Source organism: Delphinus delphis, chromosome 10 (assembly GCF_949987515.2).
Source record: "Delphinus delphis chromosome 10, mDelDel1.2, whole genome shotgun sequence".
NCBI classification, from domain to species: domain Eukaryota; kingdom Metazoa; phylum Chordata; class Mammalia; order Artiodactyla; family Delphinidae; genus Delphinus; species Delphinus delphis.
The window spans coordinates 63,365,339-63,382,692 of record NC_082692.2 but is presented as its reverse complement, the minus strand read 5'-3'; the positions used below and the strand labels follow the sequence as shown (position 1 = coordinate 63,382,692).

Genomic DNA, 17,354 nt, shown 5'->3' with positions numbered 1-17,354 from the left:
TGTGAAGTCTACTAAGACAGTTAAGTTTCCAAAATCTGTTGTTCAGGCATGGACTGGGGTTGCTTTGACACCTGTCCACGTGGAGAAGAGCTGCACATGTTAGTCGATCACAGGCTTTTAATAAGCCAGCCGCGTGATGTTGGTAACAGGAGCCCTGATGTTGTCCTGTTGGTGGCTGTTGGGGAACCACTTGGGGGCACCCAGCATCGGTGTGAACAGTCACATGTGCTTAGGTGTGTGTGGGGCGTGTGGAAGGGTGTCATTTCAGGGGCCATTCACTGGGGTTTTCAGACCCTTGCTTGCTGCTTCCACTGGATCCAGGGATGGTGAACACACAGGAGATAGGCTCCCTGGGACCTCCCTTCGGGACTCCGCCTCAGAATCCCGCCCACCAGCCAGAGTTCAGGTGCAAGGGGGAGGCCTGTGTGCTCTTCAGCCCTGCGGATCTGAAGAGGGTCAGACACCAGCGGCGTGTCCTCAGGACCTGAGCTTCCGGGTGGCTCTTCCATTCCCCACAGCTGATCGTCTGGGCCCCCCATTCCCCGTGCCTGGTGACTCTGGCTGTCCCCTGTGATGCGATAGGGAGGGGGCTCCAGGCCAGCTCCCCCCGCAGTGCCATGTGAGGCTGTCCCATACCAGGGCAGGGGAGCTTCAGGGACCTTATCATTTGCCATTGGGATTCGCTTGCTCTTGTTTCAGCTGTGAGTCTAGCATGGTGAGGAAGTCCTGGTGGTTGTGAGTTCTGCTTTATGGCAGGGGAGACGTTTTCCCCCTCCTTCCACTAAAGGGAAATGGTGGGGCAGGGGGAGGGGAGGGGAGGTAACCTCATCATTTGCCATCAGTTAAGTTCTTAACGGAAATTTTCACGCTGATTATTCAGCAGGAGATGTTTGGCCTGATTGGAGGCCCCTCGGCCTGTAGTGTGACTGCGGGGCATGTCCCTGGGCGCGCAGGGACGCTGGTGTGTGCAGGCCTCAGTCTGTCCTCTTCTTTCCCCACCAATGCTGGGTTTTTAGTTTTTGCTTTTTTTTTTTTTAAGCTTGAGAAAGGTCATTAAAGATTGACTGGACTGTGTTGGGCCTGAGGGCCACCCATGGTTTCCTGCTTTCCTGTTGAGCCAGGTGAAGGTCAGGAGAGTCTGTTTATGGTGTGAGTACAGTCAAGCAGTGAGCCACAGGCAGCTGGGTTCCTCGTGTCACTCTTGTTTTTAAATCATTTTGTTATTAAGTCATTTTGACAACAGAATTAAAGGAAACGGAAGAAGCACTGCCCACAGCCCTGCTGTGTGAGCCTGTGAAGTCTGTGACCATTCTGCGTCAGGTGTTGCCGTGGTCTCACTCATGGTTACGTGTGTGGGCTCCACACCCCTCATAGTCCTATTCTATCTCACGGTGATGCCCATCAGGTTGCTACTTCAGCAAGCAGCTGGCCTGCCTCACTGTGTCCGGCAGGTCACATCTCCCTCCTGGCTCCACTTCTGCCTGTTATGAGAAACACAGCTGTGACTGCCTCTACATACATTGCTCTTTTGTCTCCTTTGGTGCTTTCCTGGGATTGGAGTTCCTGACCCAGAAATGTCTGTATGTGGGGCTCCTGATGGTTTGGTCATGTCTCTCTGAAATGTCACCGGGAAGAGATATCAGCCCTGTAATGTGATGCTGAGTGCCATTGGATGCCAGTGAGACCACCTGTGTATTTGAGGTGGGTGGGAGTAGGATCAGAGCAGAGGGCTGGGCTTTGTGGGGGAGCCACTTAAGCATGGGGCCCATGCCACCCTTTGGGCGCTGGCAACCCCAAGCAGTGTGTCTCTGGGTGGGTTACTTAATAGTAACAGCATTGGGCCTCCAGTTTTATCTGTGAAAGGAGAAAGCGGTATTGACCTTATTAAATTTTTATGCTGATTAATTTAAATGTTATTTCAATTAATTGAATAATCAATTGCCTGGCATACTGTTACAACTGCTGTTGTAGGAAATACAGTAGAACAGAGTTGAATAACAATTGGGTCCAGCCCTCCCCAGAGCTCACCTTTTATTGGGAAGTCTTCTAATTTTATGGAACCTAGTCAGATTTGATTCTTACCACTCTCTTAGGGAGTGGGCACGGTTGAGATTTTTGCCCTCATTCTCTGGGAAAGAAGCAGAGGCGCGGGTAATTGTCAGAGGGGAGGATAGAACAGACAGCTTAGCGGTGAACAAGCGGATGTGTTGGTAAAAGGAACTGTGTGTGTAGAGGCAGGGAAGTGGGCTTCCAGTTGTCTGTCTCCTCAAACTGACGGAAAGAGTGTAGGGTCCGACATCACAAGCCCAGTGATGTCTGAGGCACGAGCGCTGTTTGGAGGCTCAGACAACCAACTTGGGGAGGAGAACCTCATCTGTAAGCGGGGGAATTAGCATGTGCATCCTGCCTACCCCCGACTTGTCAATTCATTCACTGGCTATTGTTACCCTGCTGTCATGTGCCAGGTGCTGGGGAACAGTGATGGACAGGCTTCTTGAAGCTTGAATCTAGGCAGGAAGACAGGTGATAAACAAAATCTCTTGTAGGCAACTCCAGGTAAAATCGAATGTCTGGGACAGTTATCATTAGAGGGCCTGCCTGGGAAGAATGCCCTCTGCTAAAACGGGGTGTAACTTTCAGCCCGCACAGCCAGGGGAAAGTGCTGTAACCCACCAACCATCTTTCAGCTGCCGTGGAGTTTTGTGGTGGGTGCAGAACAAGGTTTCTGTAGGAAAGCCTCACAGATGTGGTATCTGCTCTTCCAGCCTGGGGCCCCTGAAGGAGTCAGACAGGTCGTTCTTAATTTGAGTCTCAATTTTAAAAATTAAAATTTGTCATTTACAGAAACTTGGCAGAAAATAAAGAAGCACTATCAGAAAAGGATACTGAGGGGTCAGGCAAGCAGGTGGTGGCGGGGGAAGGAGAGGGAACATCTGGTTCCCCAGGAGGATGCAGCAAGAGTTAGGCTCACTGCTGATGGATGGCAGGACTCGGAACACCCCAGGATGCCAGCAGGTTGTTTCCCATAATGGGTGTCATGGGGGGTCCTGTACCAGATGGTGGACCCCAAGTTAGCTTGTTTAATCCTCAAACACCCTGTGACATAGCACCAGCCCCACTTTAACAGGGGAGGGAACAAGAGCCTTGGAGAGGTCCCGCAGGTGCCCACAGTCTCACCGTTGGTAAGCAGTGGAGAGTGATTTTCCGGCCTGTCCAGTCCTGCTGCCTGGCTTCCTGCAAACCACAGTGCCCCCTACAGGTGTCTGGGCGGGAGTTGGGAGTCTTGCCTGGCTGCCCAAAGGAACTGGTCCAGGCTGACTGTGTATGAAGGAAAGGAGGGGACTGGTCTTTGCTCTGCCCTCAGTGTGACCTTCCAAAGGCTTTCCTGCAGAGGATGTGGGAGCAGTGGAAGGGCCCTAGCAACCCTGTGCACACTCACAGTGATAGTTGTTCCCTCTGCTGCCCATCCCCCAGCCCCTCTTTCCACTCAGCCTTTAAAATGAAGACAGAGGGCTTCCCTGGTGGCACAGTGGTTAAGAATCCACCTGCCAATACAGGGGACACGGCTTCAGGCCCTGGTCAGGGAAGATCCCACATGCCGCGGAGCAACTAAGCCCGTGCGCCACAACTACTGAGCCTGTGGTCTAGAGCCCGTGAGCCACAACTGCTGAAGCCCATGTGCCACAGCTACTGAAGCCTGCGCACCTAGAGCCCATGCTCCGCAACAAGAGAAGCCACCGCAATGAGAAGCCCCCGCACCGCAATGAAGAGTAGCCCCTGCTTGCCGCAGCTAGAGAAAGCCTGCATGCAGCAACGAAGACCCAACGCAGCCAAAAATAAATTAATTAATTTAAAAAGATAAAAATAATAAAATGCAAGACAGGTGGTACTGTACTTCCTTTGGAGAGCCTCCCCAGATACCTCAAGTGCCACCCAAAGAACTTCCTTCCCCACCATGCTGTTGTCACCTTCCCTTTCCTCCTCTGGGTCGTCACCCCCTTGAGAATCTGAAGAGCTGTGGATTCTTACTCCAGAAAAATGAGCCTTTGCACACCTGGCCTGTGTGTGTGTCTGATCATGGACCTCTGGAATCCTGTGCATGGACCCAGGCTGAGTCCCCACCCTGGTCTGTGAACACTAGGTGCCTGCTTGTTCTTTTTTTCTCCTCGGCCAGTGTGGAGTACCTAGCAGGAGGGAGCCAGTCAATATTTGTTGACTAATAGTCTGCTGGAGGGGTTATCTGCCACCCTCTTTGAGCACGACTGGTTCCCCAGTTGCACTTGTGGCAAGAATAGGACCCGACTTGGCTTGAGGCCACCTCCCCACACTAGTCTGCCACACGCAGGACGTCAGCAGTCATCTGGGGCAAGGCCATGCATGCCGTTGCCTGGGCCTCGGGATGGGGTATCAGTGGTGGGGCCGGCCCTGCCTCTCCTGAGGAGTGGGCCCATTTTCTGCTGCTGAGGACACCTTGACAGGCACTGGAGCCTCAGCCATTGTCTGCACCGGCCATCGCCAGACTCCAGGCATTAGGCCTCAACCTTGGTCATCCTGAAAGCTGCCGCACCCTTCCTCTTTGTCGCCTAAGCACTGCCACCTTTTTTGTTAAAGGCGCCTTCATTCTCCCAGTGAGTCAGGGTCAGGACCTCAGTCGTCCCTGACTTCTTCCTGTCCCCTTGCAGCATTCAGGCACCCCCTTGTTCTATCCCATCGCCACTGACCTAGTTCCGGCTCTTATCTGCAGTCCTTATCTCCCGCTCCCTTTCTGTTCTCCCAGCCCTCAACTCCCTGGGAGCTTTGTTCGCTTTGTTCTCTCCGCTCACAAGCCTTTAGGGAATGTCCACACCCACAGGAGAGCAGTGGCTCTCAGCTCTGGGCCCACCCTCCCCTTCTGAACTCTCTGATCCTTGGTGAAGCACTGAACGGGGAATCAGAAGACCTGTTCCCCCTGTACAGATTGTCTGACATGTCTTCTGACGTCGTCTTCGTGGAGCAGATGTTATCATACTGCCCATCTCGGGATTGCAGAGAAAGCCTGGTGAAAACAAAGTGAAAACTTACCGTGACCTCTGCAGCTGCCAGCAGTCTGGGCCTGTGGCCTCATGGTTTCTCTGCGGCCCTTCCCTTCTTGCCCTGGCCCAATTCTCCCTGCCCCTCAGGGTCTGCTGTCCTGTTACCCAAGCCACAGACCTTCCTCCTTCCTCCCTGGTCATTTCTTTCTTGTAATATTGCCATGATGTTGGTATGATAGTCCTGGTTTTCATACATGGGAAAACCCAGGCCAGACAGATTGAATGGCTTGCCCAAGGTCACACAGCAAGGTGAAATTGAGCCGGGCTTGCCAGACACATTCCCACCCAGAGCCCATGAGCTCAACCACTGTGCTGTGCCTGCTGTAGGCGGTGTCAGGCCCACGGGTACAGGTGGCTAAGACAAGCATCTGCCTTCAAGGATCTCTCTGCCTACTGAGCAGTGGGCACACCGGCCAGGCCATCCCAGCAGCAAACTGAGTGCCAGGGCCCAGAGTCAGGGGCCCTGCCGCCCAAGCTGCCTGTTGGAACCTCCCCTCCCCACCGCCTTCCCTGGTCTCTGGGCAGTAGAGAGCCATGCAGTTTCTGTGCCCAGGCGTGGTGGTGTTCGGCCCAGGGCTTATCATTGCATCTTCAGGGTGAGTCAGACTCTGGGTGACTGCCCTGCCTGCTAAGTGCCCTTGGAGCACAGCTCCGGCTGCAGCTACACCCGACAGGAAGTCCCTTTGCCCCATGTGGGGCTGCCCTGGCTCTGAGGATGGGCAGCAGGGTGATACTGTGAAACCTGCCAGGTTTGCCCTCAGCATTGTTAGTGCCTTCCTGCTCCCCACTTCCTGGCATCTGTGCCCATGTCTCTTTGACTTTTCCCCACCCTGGGCCAAGTTGGAACTGGAAAGGCTCAAACTGGGGCCAGTTTCACCTCTTCTTAGGGAACTAGGGTTTGGAGCCTGTTCTCTTGATTGTTGAACAGAAGGGCTGTTTCCATGGACAGTACCCCAGGCATACTCAGAGCTAATGAGGCATGTTTGCCTGGGCACTGGAAAGTGTTTCTGTACCTGTGAGTTTCTGTTGGCTCTCCAGCTGCTTCAGTAATGGTCTCATGGTGGGAGGAACCTAGACCAGAAGTTGAAGTGTCTGTTAACCCTTTCCTGCCTCTTTTTCTTCTGGAAGGGAGAGCCCCAGGCAGCAGCTCCTCTTCGGATGAGGGAGGGGCTTATTCCTTGTCCCCTCAAAGCAAGCGCCCCTGCCTCGGCACATCTGCCCCTGATGGCACCCACCTGGCCCTCAGTTACTCTTAACCACCCTCCGCAGCGCACATGCACAAAGAACAGGTAGGGACAGGTCCAGGCTGGGAGTGGAGCATCTCACCTGGTTTCTAGTCTCCGTCCCCTCCCACCACTCCCTCTCCAGGCTGCCAAAGTGCCTTTCCAAGCATCAGCCTCCGCCCACCCAGAGCACTGGAGGAAGACCCTGTCAGCCCCCCTCTACTCCTGACCCCCGCAGTCTTGGGTGGGCCAGCCACCTGGGTCTGCCCTACAGGTCTTATCAGTGCCCTTGCTCTGCTCTCATGTCTGCCAGGCAAGTACCATTCCCAGGAATGTTCTGCCTTCTTTAGCCACTTGGCAAGTCCCCATTTGACATTTAGAGTTGAGTTGAAGGGTAACCTCCTTCCCTGACAACACCTGTTCCTTGCCGATTCTCCAAGTATACAAAACATTGAATGAAGCTTTCCTCCTCACTCTTGGCACAGTTACCATTGTCTAAACCTGCTCCTTGAGCTCCTTGTGGGCAGGGTTCTTGTTTCCTTTATCCTTGTGTCTAAGGCAGACCCAGCACACAAAGGGGTCCAGGGGTACAAGGGAAGAGGGACCCTTGTCTTTGCCTGGGTGGGGAGGTCAGCAGGAGGAGATGCAGCAGCCTCCCTTCTCCCCCTGCTTTTCTACATTTCTGGTGGTTAATTGAGCTACTTCCGGTAGTCGCCCTACATTCAGGCAGCAAGTATGGATTGATCTCCCCGCCCCCCATTTTGTATACCATCCAGAGGCAGGTGCATTCAGCTAGTGAGGGCTCCTTCTGAGAGGGGACTGAGGAGCAAACACGGAGTTAAAACACCAAGTCTTGGGACTTCCAGTGGTTAAGACTCCGTACTTCCACTGCTGGGGGCATGGATTTGATCCCTGGTCGGGGAACTAAGATCCTGCATGCCGCCTGAGGTGGCCAAAAAATTAAAAAAACAAAAACGAAAAAAAACACCAAGTCTGGACATGTCCCAAAATTGATAAACCTTCAGCTGGTCTAATAAGGAAAGAGAAAACACACAAATTATCAATATCAGTGGATATCACCACAGATCCTACAGACATTAAAAGGATAATAAGGGGGGCTTCCCTGGTGGTGCAGTGGTTAAGAATCCACCTGCCAATGGAGGGGACACAGGTTCGAGCCCTGGTCCGGGAAGATCCCACATGCTGCGGAGCAGCTAAGCCCGTGTGCCACAACTACTGAACCTGTGCTCTAGAGCCCACGAGCCACAACTGCTGAGCCCATGTGCCACAACTACTGAGCCTGTGTGCCTAGAGCCCGTGCTCTGCAACAAGAGAAGCCACCACAATGAGAAGTCCGCGCACTGTAACGAATAGTAGCCCCTGCTCACTGCAGCTAGGGAAAGCCTGCGCACAGCAACGAAGATCCAATGCAGCCAAAAATAAATAAATAAATTTTTAAAAAAAGGATAATAAGGGAATATTATAAGCGACTTTATGCCAGTAAATTCAGTATGAATGGATATTCCTTGAAAGACACGATATAATAAGACTGACTCAGGAGGAAATAGAAAATCTAATGAGCCCCATACCTAAAACCTCACAAAGAAAACTTCAGGCCAAGATGAGGTCTTGTCATATATTTAAAGAAGAAATAACACCAATCTTGCACAACGCTAATTTTATGAAACAGGTCGGTCAGGCTCTGTTTGGGGCAGAGCTGTTTTTGAGAGGCCCTGAAGTCCTGCCTCAGAGGCCCCTTCCTCCTGTGGGCTCTGAGGGAGGTGAGAGCAGGGGCAGGGCCTAGGTGTGGAAACCTGGGCCGGGGTCAGAAATGTGGGGTACCTCCAGTAACAGGCAGGCGGGCTGTGGGGAGGACCCCAGTCCAGGCCTTGGCTTTCCTGCTCTCCAGCCACCAGTGTTCTAAGAATTTGGCTCTTCTGGAGTTGGTGGAGAGAGTGGTAGTTAAGTTAGCACAGAGTTAATGAAGGTGATGTAGTCCAGGCTCATGGCTACGCCTACAAGAGCTCTAGGAGACGTCTCCACACTGAGAGGGACTTGGAAGGGACACAGAGGCCTGATGATGAGTAGGAATGACAACAGGCTTGTGTCTTGGTCCCAGAGGAGTGACAGAGCCTGTTGCCTGGGAACCTCAGAAGGCTGCCTTGAGGAGGTAGCCTTTGAGCTGGAGTCCAGAACTGGCCAGAGGGTGGGCTTTGTTCGGGGTAGTCAGAACGGACAGATCAGGATGTGGGACAGAGGGTCCGGTGTCAGGGTATTCTGGACAAGGCCAGTATGGATGGGCTACAGGGAGAGTGCTGAGGCCTTGGGAGGCTGCACCTTGAGGAGAATGCTGTTCCTCAGGGTATGGGGACCAATGAGAGCTTTGAGCAGAGGACACCCTCCGTCCATGTGAATGGATAAGGTGGAGAGAGATGTAGGGGAGATGGATTAGAAAGAGGAGGAGGGTGCAGCAGGCTGCTGTGTTCTCCAGAGTGTAGCGGGTAGCTGGCGGCAGGCAAGGGTGGGGGGAATAGCTGTGGGCTTGGCTGTGGTGGGGACCTATCAGGGTGGGACAGAACATGGGGTTGGAAGGAGGGAGAAAGGCGGGAGATTGGGGAAGGGTGTGTGTAGGCGGGGCTAGGCAGCGAGTTACATTTAAGGGTCTGGGGGTGGGTGAGATGTCTCTAGATTCCCTGGGATGCTGTGTACCTCGGGCCCTGCCTGCACTCCCATGGGTGTCCTCCAGGGCTTAGACCTAGGCCCAGGCTGGCTGTGACTGGTCTGAATGCACGTGGCCAAATCTGAACTGTGAGGGGAGCATAGGAGAGGTGACTGGGTTCAGAGCTGGTTTTAGAAACTAAGTGCCTCTCCTGTCTCCTTGGCAAAAATGCAAGAGTTCAGGAGGACCTTGATCCAGAACCCCAGCTACCACTGACAGATGCTGTGACCTTGGGACAATCTTTCCTTTCCGTGGCGGTCATTTGCCAGCTTCCCCCATGGGTTGATTTGAGGACTCGGAAGGCGGTCGTCCTGTGAGCCCTCCAGTTCTGAGGGCCTTCGAGTCTCTCAGGCTGGGTGGGCCGTGAAACTGGTCAGTGCCTCCTACCACTGTCCCAAGCAGTGCAAGTCCTGCCTTGTGACCTAGGCCAGGGTTGCCCCAAAGCCATTTCCCTGCTCAGAGATGCTCACCATGCTACCTGAGTTGCCTTTGAGTGGGCCGACTGGAGCGCGCCTCGTCCCTGCACTTATGTGGCCTGTTCATTTGTTCACCGGCTCCGGCTCCACGCACATATGGGTACCATTCTAGAGCCCCTGCTCTTGCACAACCTCCCAGGCTGGGGTCTTCCTTAACCTCAGCAGTCTGCACGGCCCACCAGACTGCGGGGCATGTTTTTAAAATGTCATTTAGATCATTGGGTGTTTTCTCATTAATGAATAACTTGGCCTTTGCCGAGACACTTGAGTGTCTCCGGGACCCCAGGAGGGTGGTGGCAGCTGCGCTGCTGAGTTTGCCCTTGCTCAGGGGCTGTGAACGTGCATGGTGTTTGCAAAGGAGTTGCTCCCAAAGGCTGTTTCCACAGTCCCCAACCTCTGCCTCCAGCTGGCCCAGGTTAACAGGGCCCTCATGGAAAGAAGCCTTCCTGTGGGCTTGCCCATCAGCCCACTTCGGGGGAAAGCTGAGCCTTTGCTGCTCTTCCACCTCTGTCCTTTCTCACCAAGGGGAGGTGTCTGCCACCTTCTTCCCCTGCTGCAGGACCTCTGGCCATCAGGGAGTCCACTGGCTGGCAATTAGGAAGGAGCTTTTAGTTCCTATGTCCTGGCTTCTGGCTTCCCATAATCACTAGCATTTGTCAGGGAGGGGTGCATGCAGCCTGGGAGCCATGTGGGGAGCCTTAACATGTTTCTCAGTTGAGAGTTTGTACGCCTGCTCCCCTTACCTCTTTGGTCATCACCAAACAAATGCTTCTGCCCCAGGGCCTCCCTGCCCAGCCCGTCAGCAGGCTCTTGGGAAAGGCCTCTGGTCCTTCCTCCAGGAGCTCTGCTCCCGTTGCCCTGGAACACTGGCCAGAGCCCTCTGTGATCGGCCCCACCCCTTGACAGCCTTACCTGAATTCACCTGCGCCCTGCCTGCTGCTCCAACCACCTGTGTGTTCTTCAGACCACACCCCGCCTTTGCTCAAGCTTGCTCCCCTCTGGGAGTGCCCTTCCTGTTCCTGTCTCCCCATCCTGTAACACCCAAATTCTGCCCACCCCTTAGTAGAAAGGTAGGAAGCCCCCTACCTACCCCACAGACCCATGTTGACCTCACTCATGTAGCTGTTGTGGTTCCTGCTGCCTCATCCCCAGGAGACTGAGCCGCCCTGGGTTGAGAGAGCCAGGGGAACATCTTGCTCTATTCACATCACAGAAACCTTTCTCTCGTCCAGGACTCCGAGCCTGGTTTGGGTGGTCTCCTTGCCCATAGGTGTGTGGCCAACAAATGACGCAGTCTGGTGGTTTCCAGGGTCTCCACGATGAGCACTGGCAGGAAGTGACTCATAATGCAAATGCCACTCTCGGGGAGGCCGTTGTCAGTGACAGAAACAAATCTCTAGGAGAGGTGGTACAAGGAGCTATTTTACTTACAATTTATATGTTCTTTTCTCCATTGCAGCAGGTCCCCCATGGCAGGGGCTTCCAAGTGTCTCCTCGGAACATGCTCCAGCAAGTCAAAGGCAGGTCATGGCCAGTTATCAGGGGCACATTGATCCCCTCTGGAGGGCCAGCCCTGGCACGCAGGGAGACCCCGGGCAGGGCTCTGTCCCAGATTTTCTCAGGACAGACACTGGGGGTGTGGGCGCATGCGAGAGCACGCCCTCCATGTTCGTTTGTCTGCAGGCAGGTCTGATCCAACTGCAGTGGTCACATGGTAAGGAAGAAAGCCCAGGAAGGTGTTTCCTGCTGCAGGTGGAAGCAGCATGGGGGTGTCCTTCTGCTGGGCCCTCGGCGCACCTGAGAGCAAGCACACTCTGTCAGGGTTGAGAGGAACATGGCTTCTCTAGACTTACAAAGAGGTGGGGAAGGGGGAAGAGGAAGATAACCACATTTAGAAATTTTTCCCATGGAAACTTCAAACTAATTCCCCTTCCCTCCGTCCCCCTGAATGCATTGCAGGAGTGAACCTGTTACAAGCCTGGTCCTAATTCGAGTTATGCTGCTCCTAAAGGGAACCAAATAGGTGTTTCTGGAGAGGCCTCTGGCCTGGAAGGCAGGGGGTGGCGGTCAGGAGACCTGAGCTTTTGTGCTGCTCTGCTTGCTGGTGACTCTCCCGACACATGAGGGTGGCTGGTGGCCTGCCAGCGTGGGCCCTCGGCGGCACTGACCAGCATCATCTCTCACCACCTAAGACCTTCCAGCTCTTCCTGCTAGTGTTCTCTGAGGGCCACCCTGGTCTGGGCCTGGGCTGGGATCATGGTTTGGTTTTGTTTTGTTAATTTATTTATTTATTTTTGGCTGCATTGGGTCCTTGTTGCTGTGCCTGGGCTTTCTCTAGTTGCAGCAAGTGGGTGCTACTCTTCGTTGCGGTGCGCGGGCTTCACATTGCGGTGGCTTCTTTTGTTGCAGAGCACAGGCTCTAGGCGCGTGGGCTCAGTAGTTGTGGCGCGGGGGCTTCAGCAGTTGTGGTTCGTGGGCTCAGTAGTTGTGGTGCACAGGCTTAGTTGCTCCGCAGCATGTGGGATCTTCCCGGACCAGGGCTTGAACCCGTGTCCCCTGCATTGGCAGGCAGATTCTCAACCACTGTGCCACTGGGGAAGCCCAGGGTCATGGGTTTTAAATTCTGCTGAGGGAGTTGAGGGGTGGGAATTGTGGCTCCAGCATTGTGCCCCGTCGGTTGCAGCAGGCATGTGCCCCACTTGGAGGCTGGAATGCCAAGCTGGTCCTGGCCAGGCTGTCTAGCTCCTGGAAGGAGTGTTAATTTGAGCAGCTCGTTTTCTCCCTTCCTTTGCAGGACAAGGAAGATGGGGAGCCAAAGACCAAGCAGCTCAGAGAAGGGGAGGAGGAAGGCGAGAAGCACAGGTAATGCCTCACACGCAGCTCTCTGCCCTGCGCTCTCCTCCAGTACCTGTTGGCTTCCACATCCTCCCAACTCTGCGTTCAGTCTCTACCCCGTTGCTTCCTCTCCACCCCATGGCTGCCTTGTTCAGACAGGACAATCTTACAGTTGGAACCTTCTCTGCACCCTTTCCCCCACTGGCTATCTGACTCTTAGCCACCAGCCTTTTATTCCAGACCCTCATGTCCCCTCACTCTTCTCTGAAAACACTTTGGGTGACATGGTTCTACAGCACCTGCAGAATCAGGTCCAGACTCTCCCTGGTGTGTGAAGCTCTGTCTGAGCCAGCAGCCTGGGTGCCTGCTCACTTCGGGGAGTAGATCTTGATGCCCTGAGAAAGCTTATCTCAGTGGGCTGTGCTTTGAGGGGGTGCAGCAGGTGGGGAGGGGTGTTCCCCAGACGAAGCTGGACCAGCACTCGGAAGCAGGCCTTCCTGACGCCACAGCCTGCTGTTTCCTTCACCAGTGTGACTGGAACCCTCCCCAGGTGCAGGCCCCTCATCCCTGCCTTCTTATTCAGGAGCTGATCTCAGACGAGATGGGGCTTTTGCAAGTCCACAGGGGCGTGTGTGTGTCTGTGCACGTGTGACTTAACACTTTACAAAGTGTGTTCACGCCTTCCTCACAGCAGCCCTGCAGGGTCCTTGCCATCTCCCTTGTTATCACAGAAGGCGTCAGCTCTGTGCTAAGAGGCTGGTGATGCTCAGTGGTGGTGCAGGGACCCTTGTCACCCTAGCACTGGGCTCTGGGGTGTCTTGTTGGACCTTGGCCCCCCCCAGCACAGCACGCGGCCCTCTCTGGTGACAGAGATGAAGGCCAGGTCATTGCTCTTTTGCCAAGTGACTGCAGACTTGGGCGCTTGGGGGTGGGTCTGTGGTAACTGCTCAGAGACTCTTTGGTTTTCTTCTGGTTTGTCCTTAGGGTTTTGATTACTGACTGGAGCCTTGAGTCATTTTGCAGATTCAGTTGTCTAAGCAGATACAGTGCGGGGCCAGGGGTTGTGGCTGAGGAAATGGGAGAATCCAGCAGGATTGGCGGCAGGCGCCCCAGGACCTCACCCCTCACCAGCCATGCTGGAGAATCACCCACCTTCCTCTCTGCCCATGCTCCTACCCATCTGTCCAAGGAGACCTATTTAGAATTGTGGCTGTTTTAGTTCCTTTGGCTTTCCTTATAGGTTTTAGAATCAGCTTGTTAATATCTATTTTTAAAGCTTGCTGAAGGTGACTGAGAGTGAAGAGTGACAGAGGAGGACAATGATGTGTTGTGGAAACCAGGAGAGGAGGGGGGGTGGCTTTCTGGAGACGATGCCCTTCCCTTCATCCTAACCCATTCCTTAGTGGCCCTGTGCATGGGTATTTCAAGGAGTGTGGAAGGGATGGACCGTCTCATGTCAGTTCCTCTTAAAATTTCAGAACGTAGGCATCATTCAAGTGTACGTGTTTGTATTGTTGCCTACTTATTTAAAATAAACTAATACAAAAAAGAATAAAATAAAAATAAATAAAAAGTTTGCTAGAGTTTTGATTGGAATTACATGGAATCTACAGATAAGAATACCTTTAAACATTTTTTTATTACTCTCTTCAGGATAAATCCTACCGTATTCCCCTACAACCAAATCCCCATTGAGTGGGAGTCGGTCCCCCGAAGGTCGACTAGCGTAGGCCAGGCTCTGTGGGAAGGAAAGACGAGTTCCCACCTCCAGAAGGACCCCTGCTTCTCCTCTGGGCTGGATCTGCCCTCTCCCAGCCAACCTTCCCTCTTGGTTAATTGCACGGGCGCCTATGACTCATCTCTAACACAGCCCCCTCCTTGCCGCCTAGGTAAGATGTGATATGGCAGCCCTGGAAACCTGGCCACAAAAAGGGGCATTTATGTCAGTTGCTGTTGTTTTTTGTAAGCCCTCAGTCACTTCCTCCTGATGGCAAGTTGGCTAGTGTATGCCGTGGAGGTATGTCTAGGGTAGGGTTTGTGGCCAACAGTCGTGGCCACCCTACCAGGTGGGAGGAGAGGGCCGATGTTGCACACTCTGTTGGGCATGGAGCGGGGGAGCGTGTCTTAAGTGCCTGAACAAGCAAGCCCAAACCCTCAGCTCCCACAGCCGTCACCTCCCCTTGGCTTAGGATTGAGGTCTGCACCCAGCCAGAGCTGTCACCATTCAGGGACACCCTGGGTGAGTGTCACGTACTGGAGAAGGAACTAGGCCACGAACCTTCCTTCCTCGGGGATGGAAAACCGGTTCTCCAACTCCATATGGAGAAAGGTCCCACCCCAGCTGAGGCCCGGCCCAGCCTTGTCCCAGTGCCCAAGCCCTTTAGGCTGACAAATGCCAGGCCTTCTCGCATCTGCCGGTTGGGTCCCCAGGATGGTGGCTTTGCACCAGGACGTGCTTGCAGACCCATGACGTCAGCTTGATTCGGCAGATACTGCTGAGCTCTCGCGGTGATGCTCAGAGCGGCCCCTGCCCCCACTTGCTGAGTTACCTCACTCCCGCTCCAGGCCGGAATGTCGTGGTCCTGGATAGAGGGGCTGGACTGTGGCTCCGTGACTCGTGCTGAGGCAGCAGCACAGAGACCTGCGGCCGCCCTGTTTTTCCTGATCCTGTTGCTCGGGACTATGCGCAGGAATGTGGAAGAGTGAATCAAGAGAGAACTGGTAGAAGGGATGTGGTGTCGCGGGAAGCCGACTTGATGTGTGACCGGGCCAGGTGCTTCCCTTCGTGTAGGGGGAGAGTGGGAGCACGGCTGGGGCCTTTCTACATGGAAGACAGTCTTCGTCTTGTATGTTGTGATCTCCAGTGCCTCGAAAGTCCTTCTCATTAAACCTGTTCTGGGGGAACGTTGTGATCCACCATGAGTGAGGAAACCACAGTTCACACAAGTGAAGTGACTCGTCTAAGATTCCCCAGCTGAGAGGGAGGGGACCGGCACTGGGACCCCTCCTCCATCCCTGTCTGGTGTGCAGGCAGGGTGGAGAACAGCTGAGCTCATCCAGCTGTCATGTCACAGATGGGGAAACGGAGCCCTTCCCATCCTCTGCATGCGAGCTCCCGGGCAGGCCAGGCCTGGTTCCGTTGCACCACCTTCACTCTCAGTGCAGTGGCCTTTGTCCCATGTGTCCTCTTGGCTGGGGCTCTAGGGGTGGGCATCAGGGCTGCCGACAGCTGTGCGGTGGAGAGTGTTTCCCTTGGGCAGCCTGCAGCCTGCATTCTGCAGCCCAGGACGGCCCCCAGAGTGGTCTGAGGGATAGATTGGGCCCCAGGAGAGTGGGGGGCAGTGAACTGTGCAGGCTCTGGGCCCTGCCACCACCTGGGCCCCGACAGCCAGTGTGGCCACTTCAGTTCTCATCTTGTGGGCCCTTTGGGATTCAACTTAGCTGCCATAAACCTTTACTCCACGCCTCTTTTTAAATTTAAATTGATATTCAAAGTACTTAAAGATTTTTTCAATTGTTGGAAATTTAGTAAATCCTATTAGCCTGTATCTGTGAATATCCTTCTGTTTTGTAACCTTTTCACATACTGTATCTTTTTTGTTGTTGTTGTTGGTGGTGGTTTTTTTTTTTTTTTTTTTTTTTTTGCGATACGCGGGCCTCTCACTGTTGTGGCCCCTCCCGCCGTGGAGCACAGGGTCCGGACGCGCAGGCTCAGCGGCCATGGCTCACGGGCCCAGCCGCTCCGTGGCATGTGGGATCCTCCCAGACCAGGGCACGAACCCGTGTCCCCTGCATCGGCAGGCAGACTCTCAACCACTGCGCCACCAGGGAAGCCCCACATACCATATCTTGATCATCTTTTGATAAACATGCTTCTATAAAATTCTCAATGGCTGCTTAGTATTTCTTTGAGAGTGCCATAATTAATTTTTCAGTCCTTGAGTTTTGGCATATCAGCTGTTTCTACTTCTTTAAGTGCCCATCAGCTATGCATTTTCAGGTGGATTGGGGGCAAAGCTCAGCCTGTAAATTTATTTATTTATTTACTTAAAAATTTATTTAATTTAATTTATTTATTGTTTTTGGCTGCATTGGGTCTTCGTTGCGGCGTATGGGCTTTTCTCTGATTGTGGTGAGCGGGGGCTACTCTTAGTTGCGGTACACGGGCTTCTGATTGTGGTGGCTTCTCTTGTTGCAGAGCACAGGCTCTAGGCGCACGGGCTCAGTAGTTGTGGCCTGTGGGCTCTAGAGCGCAGGCTCAGTAGTTGTGGTGCATGGGCTTAGTTGCTCCACAGCATGTGGGATCTTCCGGGACCAGGGCTTGAACCCGTGTCCCCTGCATTGGCAGGCGGATTCCCAACCACTGTGCCACCAGGGAAGCCCCTCAGCCTGTAAATTTAGAGAAGCTGGGCTGGGCTCTGTGGAGTCTTGGGTGGGAGTAGGTGCAGACCATGTGGCTCAGATGCGATGGCAGCTTCAGCTGGGCAGGGGCCTGTCTGAACTAGCTCTTGGCACATTCAAAATAACCAAGTGAAAAATCACTCTTAGATAATCATTGTCAACTTTTAAATTAATTAATTAATTAATTTTAGTTTTGACTGCATTGGGTCTTTGTTGCTGCGCGCGGGCTTTCTCTAGTTGCGGCGAGCCGGGGCTACTCCTCGTTATGGTGTGCGGGCTTCTCATTGCGGTGGCTTCTCTTCATTGCGGAGCACGGGCTCTAGGCCTGTGGGCTTCAGTAGTTGTGGCACATGGGCTCAGTAGTTGTGGCTCATGGGCTCTAGAGCGCAGGCTCAGTAGTTGTGGCACACGGGCTTAGTTGCTCCATGGCATGTGGGATCTTCCCAGACCAGGACTCAAACCCCTGTCCCCTGCACTGTCAAGTGGATTCTTAACCACTGCGCCACGAGGGAAGTCCCTCATTGTCAACGTTTGGTTGTTGTTTTCTGTCTGTTACATTTCTGTTATATGTTCAGAACAATCCTTTGCAGACATTATTTTCAGTGGTTATATAATGATCCATGTAATG

At 53.7% G+C, this 17,354-nt stretch overlaps 1 protein-coding gene across 3 annotated transcripts in view; it reads left to right on the top strand.

The window, feature by feature from the left end:
- The window catches only part of CCDC12 (coiled-coil domain containing 12), a 51,382-nt gene that overhangs the window by 20,313 nt on the left and 13,715 nt on the right, over positions 1 to 17,354 (top strand). For all 3 annotated transcript variants that reach the window (XM_060022348.1, XM_060022347.1, XM_060022346.1), the window contains exon 2: positions 12,285 to 12,352. In XM_060022348.1, the coding sequence (XP_059878331.1) occupies positions 12,285 to 12,352 (68 nt within the window). The remainder of the gene's footprint in view (positions 1 to 12,284; positions 12,353 to 17,354) is intronic.